This window comes from Myotis lucifugus, unplaced genomic scaffold, assembly GCF_000147115.1.
Source record: "Myotis lucifugus unplaced genomic scaffold, Myoluc2.0 scaffold_55, whole genome shotgun sequence".
NCBI lineage: Eukaryota > Metazoa > Chordata > Mammalia > Chiroptera > Vespertilionidae > Myotis > Myotis lucifugus.
Window position 1 is genome coordinate 4,258,701 of NW_005871103.1, and position 12,899 is coordinate 4,271,599.

At 44.0% G+C, this 12,899-nt stretch overlaps 1 protein-coding gene across 1 annotated transcript in view; it reads left to right on the plus strand.

Annotated features, from left to right (window-relative positions):
- The window catches only part of CADPS (calcium dependent secretion activator), a 447,690-nt gene that overhangs the window by 350,111 nt on the left and 84,680 nt on the right, over positions 1-12,899 (plus strand). Inside the window, exons 19-21 of the mRNA XM_023754061.1 lie at positions 709-815; positions 7,001-7,157; positions 7,927-8,068. Of these exons, the coding sequence (XP_023609829.1) occupies positions 709-815; positions 7,001-7,157; positions 7,927-8,068 (406 nt within the window). The remainder of the gene's footprint in view (positions 1-708; positions 816-7,000; positions 7,158-7,926; positions 8,069-12,899) is intronic.

The following is a 12,899-nucleotide window of genomic DNA, read 5'->3' on the forward strand; positions in this document are numbered from 1 at the left end:
AAAAAACTTTGAGTACTTTGTTGCCACCTAACCTATAAGATTTCAGTTGTGCCCACCAGTACCACAGACGACCACTACTTCAGCCAATAATCTACCCCCAACACCCTTCCAACAATTTGATCCTTCTACCTAATGGCCCAGGGATGTTCAGTAAGTTTCAGTCTCCTCCCTGGACAACTTAAAACAGCAAGATCTGTGACTCTGCTTTTTTAAAACGAACATTCCAATGCCTGTTAATCTTGCAGACTTATAATGAAAAAGATTCTGTAGTGTCACATGATTAAGGACAAATCCAGGCAACAAATGTAGCAGCAGTCAAGATCAAGGTCCTGTAGCATCGTCCCCTCCGAGTAGCACAGCACAGACAGTGCTATTAGATAGAATCCTTATGCTGTCTTTAAAGAACGTGTGTACAAAACGTCACTCAATTTGAAATGGGCTGTCAAAGAAATTGTAGCTTAACATGCCAATTGGAAGCTGGAGCACTGCTTTCCCTTAATATCGATCATGATGATGATGATGATGGTGATGATAACAATAATATGGCTTTCTGGTTTGCTCACTACTAATCTTGTGGCTCTTAACATTTGCATGACACTTTTTTTAAAACATTGGTGACTATTCAAAATTTCTTATCCACTCGTGCTAACGGCCACCAAACCAGCCCGCTGCTTTCACCGAATTTTAACGCCGATTCTTGTACTCCAGAAAATGTAGGCCGGTTAATCACTCCCGCCAAAAAGCTCGAAGACACAATCCGTCTCGCTGAACTAGTCATTGAGGTTCTCCAGCAGAATGAGGAGCATCACGCAGAGGTGAGCGGCGCCCTAGGAAACGGCCCGGGTTCCTCAGCTGCGGCTGCGGAACTGAGGGTACAGGTGACATGGGAATGAGGTGCTTTAACCCCCTTTGCTTTCAACTGGCCTTGCCAAGGGAGTGCAAGTGGAAGGTGGGTGAGGAGAAGCCTGGGAAAGGCTGTTGAATACGACCAAAAGGGATCACGTGTTGTACGTTTCAGCTTAGGTTTTCAGATGTTTCTAGCAACAAGCCAAAGAGGTGAGTGTGTTTTTAAAATAATATACAAGCAGCATATGGTTATTGTTCGGAGCACGCAAAATACTTTTTGGTCTTTTGTGGTTGTTTTTGTTGCTGCCACTGTTGCTTTTATTTCTTTTATTTGGTGTGTGGATCGCAGGCCACGTTTTTGGATTTATCTTCATTTGTTAACCTCAGGTGACCTGGGTGGCTACACGCAGGGCCAGAAGCGAATTATTCTGTGTTGTTCCACTTGTCGATTCTCCAACATACATCTAAATAGATACAGCTTACTTTTTCTTACAGACCACTGTCAAAACTATGGTTCCGGTGATAATAGTTATAAACCAAGGGATTTCAAGGCTAACTAAGTCCCAAACCTGTAAGGACTTAAATAATCCGATCCTCCAAGAAAGAGTTCAAGGTTCCATTGTGGTCCCACTGTGAAAGCATTGCCTCCTTCAACATGGAGGCTTAAGATCATAGCTCTTTCTGAAAACTGCACTAATCTCACTCTTCCTCTCCATTCAACTCTACAGCAGAAGGGGAAGAAAAGGCAATCCATAACAGTAATTTCTCAAGCACCTAAAACGGTCATTCCTGCGACTAAATGAAATTGACAGTACAGCTAACTAATATCTAATTCCCATAAACCCAGTCATCCCGAATAATGCCTGATTTGCATATTTAAATTTCCTCCCTGTTTTTCTACTGTTCCACTCAATCGTGGCTGATCGTGGCAGGGGAAAGAGGTATGTGCCTGCACCGAATGAGCCAGCCACCTTCTGTCGTAGTCTGTGCATGCCCTTCCGGTGCCCTGTCTTCCGATGGGACTTTCCCGGGGCTCCCGCTTCCTAACACTGACCAAAGGAATGTAACAGCAACTTGCAGGGGGCTGCTTGTGAAATGGGGGGCCCTCCACGCCAGAGGAATGTGGGGGGATCCTCTCATGCGTGCATGAAGCAGTGGATACACCTGACCACGACTGCAGTTACATCCCGACACGTGCCTCCTTCCTGCCGTGACTCTGTCCTCAGCCTGTCCTAGTCCCTCTGTCCGTCTGTACCTACCGCAGATGAGTACCGAGCGTGGTAACCAGTAGCTGCCCAGAGTGATACTAATCTCCCTCTACGACTGTCTGTATGTGAACCGTATATACAGTATTTATATATAGAGAGAGTGCCACAGGATCGTTACTTGTCCGGAACCCTCCCAGGAATGGGGTGAGGACCCCTCCAGATGGGTGTATCTAACTCCTGTTGCCCCAGCAATGCACAGCTGGGAGCGGGGAGAGGGGCCAAGCCAGCACCCTCCAAACAGAGGCCTAGGACTAACATCCAGACACATACAATTAAGTTGGGCTAGAACTGTTTCCTACTCTATCCCATCTGATAACAGTTCTTTCCAGGTTGGGGGCATTTGGGGTTCAGGTGATGGTAAGTATGTTCTTTCTGGGTGTCTGCAAGGGCACCTCCAGAGGGGTGGCAGGCTCGGGACTGCCCTCCCCTGCTAACAAACCAAATCACACATTTTTGAAGACATGCACACAAAGAAGAAGGCCTTCCTCAGTCACTGTTGTACTTTTAATTAAATGAAAGAAGGAACATGGCAGATGTCCTTGCTTTATCATCAAGTTCTTTTTGAGGCTGCTACAGGCTAAGAAAGGATGGGTATTTTCCCAAATTACTCAAAAGAGGCACCAAAGGAACGTTGATAGTCCAAAAAAGACAGGTTGTTTTTTTTTTTTTTCACTTTTCCCCAAACACTTTTTCACGAAGGGCTAATCATCATCTGAAACTGCCCTGGTAACCATGATCACAAAAATAGTTTAATCTTACATGTTCGAAAGCCAGCCAGGGTAAACATCAACTCAGTTACTAGCTCTAGAAGTTAGGAATGAAGACTTCAGCATGCTTTGGAATTTGGAGACCCGGTTGGTTTTTAGATAAAAGTACAGGATTATTTCCTGAATTAGTCATTTCGCCCAATCACAAAGCTTCAGCACTCACTCAGTCCAAAGCTACCTGTGTGCTGAGACTGAGGCGATGGCCTCCGTGCTTCTTTGAAGGACAAGGAGGCAGAGGCCGTCGTGGCCGGGAGCGCGGGCTCCATGCCAGAGACGCTGGAGTTTGAATCCCAGCTGTGCTTCTTCCTTGCTCTGTGATCATGGCCTAGTTACTTAACCTCTCTTGCCCTGTAAGTGGGAGATAACTATAGAATCGAGCTCACGTGGCTGCTGTGAGGATGGAAGCTGTATTAAGCAGAGCATCTGGTATTAAGCCTGGTACATAGTAAGCACTCAACAAAACTCTACTGTTGTGTGATGAGGAACAAATTGGTATGGAAGCAGAACATATAAAAAGGACCATAAAAAGTACAAACCGAGGTGGAGAGCACCAAACGAATGCTATAGACAGACTATGTTGAAAGGTGAGTGGGTTGGTTTCAAGGTGGAGTTGTCCAGACGGGCACCAGCACCTGTCCTCAAGGCTCACTGACAGATTGCGATCGTCTGGGAAGCTCTTAACAATTGCTGACGCCCAGGTCTTACCCCAGGTCCATTAGGTGGAATCTCATGGGAGGGACTAAGTATGGTAATTGTTACATTGCCTGGCTGATTACAGTAGATAGCCCGGTCAAGAGCCAGGGGTGCAGCCATAGTAGGATTTGCCCAGGCACGCTAGAGACAAGGCTGAAGTCTGAACATTTTTTCTGCTGCCCGTACTCACTGCCACATCCTCTGGGTGCTCAAGAAACTAACAAATTACTGAATCCTAAGCACCATCTTGGCTGTGTAGCCACGATGTTGGTGGCACCACAAATGAAAATGACAAGCAGACTTGCTCTTGCACCAAAAATCAATAATCCTTAAAGCCATTTTGAATTCCAATATAAAGTAATTAAATGCCCCAAGAGATAAAATTTTCCATGGCTACAAACACATCACATACACACACATAGTGTATGGTAGCTGTGTCACGTTCATCTCTTACCTGCAGCATAATTCTGCTCTCAGAGCCTAAGTTATTCACACACACACACTACACTACACTTTCATGTATTGTTGCTTTAACTTCCCAACCTCTCTCTCTCTATGTATATGTATGTATATGTATATATGTATTGTGGTAGTACATAGAGGGGTACATATATATTTAGAATTTGTGTACAAAAATACAGTGTGTTCAGTGTGGTTGACTGTACCCCTAAAGCATACATCTTTGCCTTTAAATAATGAAAAGCACTGGGTAAGTATTTAGAAGCCGAAGTATAACTTCTTCTTTTCTTTGGAAAAGATTTCTAAAGACTTTCAATGCCCACAGAAGTTGAGTTAGCTCATGTACCAAAATTGTGTCCACCTGTCTGAGCAAACAAAACCAATTAGTATTGTTTTGGTTTTTAATTTTGAAGACTTGCCTTGCCCAATCCAGTCACACAGACTCTGCTCATTTTTGGTCATTCCTGCCCTTGCCAGAATCTTTCCTCCTTCTCAGAGGCGGGTTCAAGGATGAGGTTCTGAAAGAATCACCTTGGGCGCCCAGAAACAGCTCCGGCCTTCCTTCCCTCACAGCCGTGCATTTCAGTTCTCTCTGTTCCCTAGAACCCTAAGTCCCTCTGCCGGAATTCAGGAGCAAGCATTCCTATCACAGCAGCCATTGTTCTTTGCAGGGCTACCTACCTATATGATTATTCACACCACAACTGCAGACAATCGCTCGATCACTTATTAAATTCCAAGGAGGGACTGAGTTCTCTACAGATAGTAAAGGAGGTGCTGGTCATGGTCTGTGGTTTGCAACTTTTAAATAAAGGTGGTAAGAAACAGGTTCAAGGCTAGGCTAAACAATTTTTAATTTCAGGCATTTAGGGCTGGTGTTTTGTCCTGTCATCCTGGGGTGGGGGGCGGGGGGTGGAGAGAAAGCAACTCAGTCTCTCCAGTAACTGTTTTTATCAAATAACTAAAGAATAAGTAGAACAAGTACCAGCCAAGATTTCCATGTGCCTTTGTGAATTCTGTGAATATCCCGCATCAGGACGGATGACAGTCAGCCCTCCAGTTAGGGTGGGGGCGGGGCTCCAGCAAAGTCCGACAAGCAGAGAGTCTCTGCCTAAAAGGCTGCTGCTGGGAGAGCTCAGGGCGGCCTGGAGGCTCCCTGCCTCCGCTGGATTCCTCCAGGCAGTCAGTGAGCAAGCCCCACACCTCAGGTGGTAAACCTACAATAAAACCTCCTTGATTCAGACGCAAACACTTGACATTTGTGGCAATGCCATTGCAGATGTGTCTCTTTTAATTTTTCTTAAGTAAAGTGTGTAACATGATCTCAGCTTTCTCTGGAAATTCTGAAGGCTCTCCTTACAAGTGTCACCCCGGGACCTGCCAAATTAAACCTTTGTGTCTTTGACTTCAATTTATATGTCAATTTATCTATGATTATTAGAAGTTTTGAAAAAGAAACACTTTTACATTTATGATGCATTCATATAATACCCAGTGAGTACCTTCTACGTTAATGCTCAGCCTACCTTTGAAAGCAGCAACTACCTACTTTCAGGAAGCCCAGTAATTTAGGCTTTTATGCTGACCGACTAGCCCTTCTCCCCTGCCATTACTCTGAATCAGTGAGGTTTTACTGTAAATTAAAATGGAAACAGCAGGTGTCTATTTCCAGCCAAGCTGACCTTGAAGAATGGTCCATGACTTGATTTTTTCCATTTAATTTGCAAACCAGCCACATGTTGATAAAGGAGAAGTAAGTAAAATGAAATCCCATGAAAGAGGAGAGGTGGACCGCTATTCTGCCTCCTAGTGGCTGTTAGAATATCCCCAAATAACGATAGATTACAGAAAAGCTTGGCTATTGAACAAACACTTTCATTTATGGAATTATTTCCATAATCATCATTCATGTTGTCAAACGCCTTCCATCTTTTTTTCGGTGAATGCTCCTGAAAGTGTTTCCCATGTAAATACTTTACGGCACTGGGTGGGGAGGCGGGGGACAAGACGAGGCTGGCGATGTTTTTGTTTTATTGCTGTCTTTGAAATCAGCAAAAAAGGGCCTGTGACCGCCACTCATTTTGCATGCTCCCTGCCAGAACTGATTAGTCAACATGCATGCATGCCTCTGAATTGCATTCACATCTGGCCCAGTCTGATGTGAATGTCGCCCCGAGACCCTGCATAATGATTTCCAAGGACCCACGTGCATGAAAATGAGTTACTTCACTGATATTTTTTGGTTTTCAATGTACATATGTGTCCAACCCCACCCCACCCCACCCCCTGAAAAGTAGAAAAGTAAGTCCTCATCTTACTGGTTCCCAGAGTAAGCCTGATCTTCCCTCCAGGCAGGATACAAAACCAGAGGCTCCCCACTTACAGAGATTTTGACTCAAACGTTTTGTGACAATTGCAACAATGGTTTCCTTTGCCTTGGTATGAAAGAGGAGTAACATGGCCAACGCGTGGAGAAACACGAGTCATCGACCTTGTATCAGACTGTAGACAATTAAGCCCCACACGTGTAGACATAAGCGAACACTCATTGCAAATTTTCAAGTTAGACCAGCAGAAAACCCATAAACACAGTGAAGAAACTCCCAAATTCTAATACCTTCGAGCAAGAACCAGCCAACAACAGTGATGAAGAGCATGACCCAAAACATACCGAGTTATTGTAAACTGAACAGAAATTCCACGTCTGTCACAGCTACAGCTGAGGCCTCTGACCAGTAGGTCAGATGAAAGACTTCCTAAGGCAGGACTGGAATCCTGAAAAGCATGGCCTTGGCACACTTAAGAGGCCCCGTTGAATCAAAAATGCTGTTCTCTTTACAATAAAACTACCAAACCCTGCTGATGCACACTTAACCTTGGCCAGCGAGGGCTTCACTTCCCATCTCACGTCGGGAAGTGAGAAGCTCATTGCCTTCCTGTCTGTTGTTTTTCTGCCAAATTCCAAAGGCCTTTGCGTGGTGGTCGGACTTGATGGTGGAGCACGCCGAGACGTTCCTGTCGCTCTTCGCGGTGGACATGGATGCAGCGTTAGAGGTGCAGCCGCCAGACACGTGGGACAGTTTCCCACTGTTCCAGCTGCTGAATGACTTTCTGCGCACCGACTGTACGTATCATCTTCGACTGTTTGCCCTAAGTCGTGTGCAGATGAGCACCTTGTTCAAATGCGTTTTTCCCAGACAGACTACAGGTTGGACATAGCTCTTTGTAGGTTTATTATTCATCAAAAACAAACAAATTTACAGGTGATGGCCTTTCTCCCAACAAATGTCCTGTGACAGGGAAGCCCTCTCTTAACTAAGCCGGAGAACCCCAGAGCAGTGGCAGGAGTGGTGTCTGTGGGGTTCTTTTGTTCTGGAACAAGCTAATTAACCTCTTCACATTTTTTCAATTTTTATCCAAAGTTGCTTTTTAGATGAAAAAAAAAAGTCTAGCTAAGTAACACCCTAAGCATCTTGGAGTGTTTTACACAACACAGAGTCATAAAGTGGACCTTCCTGCTCAGGGACCGTGATGAAGGGAGGGTAGCATAGTCTCTCCTCCCGGTAACACCGTGGGAGGAAGGGAGTGGGTGCCAGGAGCTCCTAAGAAAGGGTTGGTTGCTGTTTTGTTGCTTTTAAGGGAAAATGATTGTTTTTCTTTTTGAGAGGAGGGACGCAAATGGGTAAAATGTTTTAGAATTCCATTTTCTTCCCACACAGATTGAAGCATGAAATTTGGCTCTGTTCCTGTACTTTTTTCTTTCTCTTTTTTGGGGGGTAGGGGCTCTCTTAGAAGCCATGGATTTAATGTCAAAGACAATCCTCTCTGTGTGTATGCTGTGTGCTGACAAAGCAACTGTGGGCCCTTACCAAGACTTTGCTTCTCTGTTCTAGATAATCTGTGCAATGGAAAGTTCCACAAGCACCTGCAAGACCTGTTTGCCCCACTTGTGGTTAGATATGTGGATCTGATGGAGTCCTCAATTGCACAATCCATTCACAGGGGCTTTGAGCGGGAGTCATGGGAACCAGTCAAGTAAGGAAACCTCTTTTGATACCATTGGAGTTTGGGTGCAAATAGCTGGAGAGTCATACGGAAGTGGATTAACGGTGTCTTATGGTTTTCAGTGTTAGCGTGACGGAGAGCAAACACTGGCCATGTTTCCAACTCGGATGCACATGGTCTCTTTGGCCAAAGGGGGAGTGGGAAAAAGGTCGATAAATGTTTTATGAAATGAAATCTTTGTTTTATTTCACAGGGTAAATAAGGAATAAGGGATAGAACCCCGGTTGTGGTATTTTTACTGAGTATCTTACTCCAATGGTGTTTCCCTAGAAGTTAACGTTTCCCAAAGTGTGTTCCACAGGGTCTAGACAAGGGCTCAGCAAACTTTTTCCATAAAAGGCCATGTAATAAATCTTTTGGCTTTTCAAAGTACATGATCTTTGTCACAACTCCACTTTGCTGCTGTAGCGCCAAAGCAGCTATAGGCCATAAGTAAAGGAATAAAGATGTGTTCCCGTGAAAGTTTATTTGCAAAAGCAGGAGACTGGCCTGTGGGCCATAGTTAGCCATTCTCTGGCCTGAGCCTTTGAGACGTACCTCAAGAAAAGGACTCTGTGGCCAAATACGGTTAGAAACCTCTATGTACTCCACACCCTTGTCTCCTGGGGAGCCACGAAGCAACCAGTCAGTGTATTTCAAAACTCTAACATAGTAATACAGAGCCTTGTTTAACTCTGCTTAACCCAGGGTTATTTGACCATAGTACTCATTTTTTTAATGGGATATCAATCTAAAGGACAAATTCCAGGAACTCCTGTGCACTGTGAATTTAGCATATCCACAACTGCCTGGGGAATCTGCTTGAAATGTCTAGCGGATTCACTGCCATCTCCACTCCCAGGCAAGGAGGAGGGCCGGACTCCAGATGCCGGAGGGCAGGTCCAGACTCTGCTTTCTGGGGACGTAGAGGGCTCCTAGATAGAGATCATTAATAAAGAAATTAATGCAAAATAGCTTTCTCAGCCCTCCTTCCACATCAGAGCCGGGGAGGAAGTGTCTTAACTTACCCTACTGCGAGCAGGTTAATAGGCAGTAGCTCTTTATTTGCAAACACATACCAAGAAATCTGGAGTTGAGCTTGTTATTCTCAATTCCACAACAGTCTCTTACTATTTTCCCTGTGACTTTTAACTCATGAGAATAAAACTGGGTCCCTTGATTAACAAGGGACTCTATTTTTTTAATGCTCACTGTAATCCCCACAGTTGTGCTTAAAGAACTGTTGTGAAGGGAAAAGGCTAAAATGTAGTAATATTCACATTTTGAAAATAGCTATGGTATTGAAATAGCATTTACTTGCTTGGGTTTAGATGTGGAGGCTACTACTATGGACACACATAGGAATAAATGATTGGCATCCCACACTGCTTCTTAAAGGGCCCTAGAGTGAGGGCCTTGCCCTCCACTCACTAGCCAGAAGGCTAACAAAGGCAATGAAACTGTTCTCTCATCTGCAAAACTGACTTTTAAAAATGCCCCTACTCGGTGTCCAAGAATTGTCAAGAAGTTCTGTGACAAGGTCACTAAAGCCATTTTATAATCTGTTCAGTTCTTCAGACACCAAGCAAATTACTGCTAATTCTTTTTTGAAGTGCTGACTGTTCTTAATATTGTCAGAAGTAAAGACAGAATCAAACTGATTTTCACAGTTGGAGGTCTTACTGCGGGAATATTTTATTGGGTATTTTTAAGTGATTAACAAAATAAAATTTGAACTCATGGATCTGTAATTTAAAGGTCTGAAAATTAGTGAAGGATTAATAGTCATAAATAATAACCTGAGAATCTTTTTTGTTGATGTATTTTTTATGTAGCTTTTACCATGATTGTGGTTTATCCAATTCATGCTAAATAGGATCTGCCCTTCAGAGTATATAGAGATATTTGAAAGTGCCAACTAAAACATAGGCTAAATTAAAATTCATGGAAACCACACATCGTATTAGGGGATTTGTATACAAAGTGTGGATACCATGGGACAGATTTGCAGAATGGCCAGCAGGAAACGAAGGGGAAGGATCTTGGGGACACGCTTACGTGCTAAAAGGAATGAGTCTCTCTGTACTCCCTTCCATGTGAAGAGAAACGAAGTAAGAACAAACATTTATCTGACCAGCTAGGGGCATGATAAAGAAGCAGAGATTGATTTTTCTTTGTGGATGTTTTTCTAAGTAAAGAATGATTTTTTGGAATGCTTTTCATCAAACTTACTCAAAAACAAGAAACTGCCTTACATAAGTAGATTTGGTTTCCTCAATCTTCTTGAAGTTTGGCACATGATTCCCCAATATGCACACATAGAGAGACCACAGCCCTTCTTTCAAACATTTGTTACACTCAGTTCTGTTCTTCCACTTTTCAAAAGTCATAAATATAGGAATCTGACCATAGGTTAAATGACTGCAAAAGCACTGCAAAAGCTTCCTTCACGGGAACTGGTGTTCCAAATGTTAAAGAAAAACAGCACTCTGACAAGCTCGCTAAAATTCTTCAGATTTTCTTATTTTAAAATATGGCCACGTAAAAGCAAATAGAGATGTAATCATCGTTAGGGTTTGGTACAAGTTATTTGGCAGGAAGAGTAAAAGGCTCAGTCCTAGTGCTGCTTTCTCTAGTGCAGCGGTTCTCAACCTGTGGGTCGCCACCCCTTTGGGGGTCAAACCACCCTTTCACAGGGGTCGCCTAAGACCATCCTGCATATCAGATATTTCCATTACGATTCATAACAGTAGCAACATTACAGTTATGAAGTAGCAACGAAAATAATTTTATGGTTGGGTCACAACATGAGGAACTGTATTTTAAGGGCCAGAAGGTTGAGAACCACTGCTCTAGAGGGATGGCCTTCCACCTCTGCAAGGAGAACAAAGGGAGGCTCATCGCTGTTCCCATCAAGCCAGAGAGAGTCATGGTTAGAACCTCTGTGCTTCGGTGGAGAATGTTAGCACTTAGCTGCTTGCCACAGCTGGAGACAGACAGCCTCTCCAGGCCAGGCTTGAGCTGGAGCCCAGAGCCCCCTCCAAGGTCTCCGTCAGGAAATGTCACTAGGCCACCACCCAAGCGGGACAGGTGTGCACAGTCCTCCGGCAGCCCTGAGGATCAGCTTTCGGTCCTAACTAGCAGATGGGCAACATTTCCACCAGCTCTTTAGAGTTGGTTCGCTGTTAGTCAAGTCATCGTGGAAGAAAATTTAGAAAGCGTCTAATCCAAAGCTTGCCAAGCCTAGTACCCTCTCTGCACTACCCTCTCCTTGGCAGATCCTCTCTCGATCTGCAGGTGAACAGCTGCAGGCACAGGGAATCCCGGTGTCATTGGTTCCTGTTTCAGGCGGGGATGACTGAGTGGGAGAGCTGAACCCTGCTTCTTGATGTATATACACGGAAAATCTGGATTTCTCAAAATGCACTTTCCCTCTCTCTGTCTGAGCTATACATATGGAAATTATTTTTAAAAAGAATATCATTTTCCAGATTGTCAATATATTAATGAATAATAAACTGTCAGACCAAAGACACCTTAGCAATATGTAGATGGCCTGTTTGAAGTAGACAAGTTGTAGGCACGCAGTCAGACTCCCAACTCTGCCAGCAAAGTGCTGGGTCACCTTGGGCAAGTCAGCAGACCTTGCTGTGCCTCTGTCTTTCTTTGAAAACCAAAGACTTTGAATTCCCAAGACTTTTCCAACACTAACCTTCTAGAAAATGTGATTTTCCATATTCACATTTAATCACCGTTGCCTCCTTAGCACCTAGAACAGGGCCTGGGACATAGGTGTTCAGTGAGTATTTATTGATTAGCTGACCTTTATTAGGGAACCATATAGGCTAAAAATTGTAAGGATACAACAGAAAACTGTGGGAAAGGAGGAAGAAAAAGATATATCCCCCTGTTAGGGATTTCAGTCTAGTTGGGTCTGAGCAATAAGCATGCAAGAAAAAAATGACTTTAAATGTTCACCATTGTATTTACCAAATCACATAAGGAAGAGCTTAGCCTGGAAGGTGATGAACTTCCGCTGAAGAGTCATGAAATAAACAGCTGGGAGCCTAGGATTTCAAGAGGCGCAGAGATGCTGGGAAAGGGCATGAGCAGAAGTAGAAACACGGGGCAAGTGAGGTGTGCAATGGAAACTCAACGCCCTATTGGGCCGCATGGATTATAAAGGAGGCAAGCGATAAGGTTGGAGCAATGTGTGGGACCTTCTAAAATCCCAGGAAGTTTGAAACTTTATTCTCCAGGTTGTGCATTCTAAACGGGGGCTTTACAGCTCCCGGAGCTGGTGCAGATTGGTTCTTGGAGTGGGGGAGGGAAGAAATATCTTGCTCTTGTTATGTACATTCACATACAGTATATTGGTGCTATTAAATTTTCATGGGGAAGGCAGTCGGGTGGTTCGATGATGATAATGAATAAAAGGTTGATAAATACTGCCCAAAACTCTGAGACTTCGAAGTGCCCCTGCCTCAAAGGAGGAATAAGACTTAAGAAAAGCACAGAGAGAGACATTCGTGTCCAGAGCACCGAGAGACGACAAGATGTATTACATATATTCAGCAACAAATGGCTGATAACATAGGAGACATCCGTATCTTACATCTAACCCATCCATAAACCTAAAGCTTCTTTGAGAGAAGACCCAACCATGTCGTCTCTGCAGGGAGACCCCGTCTCGATTATAATCAATTCCAGAAGCAAGGAATGACTCTCGCTCTAGTCATTGCCATCAGCAGAGATGATGAGGTGCCCACATAGTTGTTGCTTTCATCCATGTGGGAGCGAGCAGATGAGGATTTTTTAATTC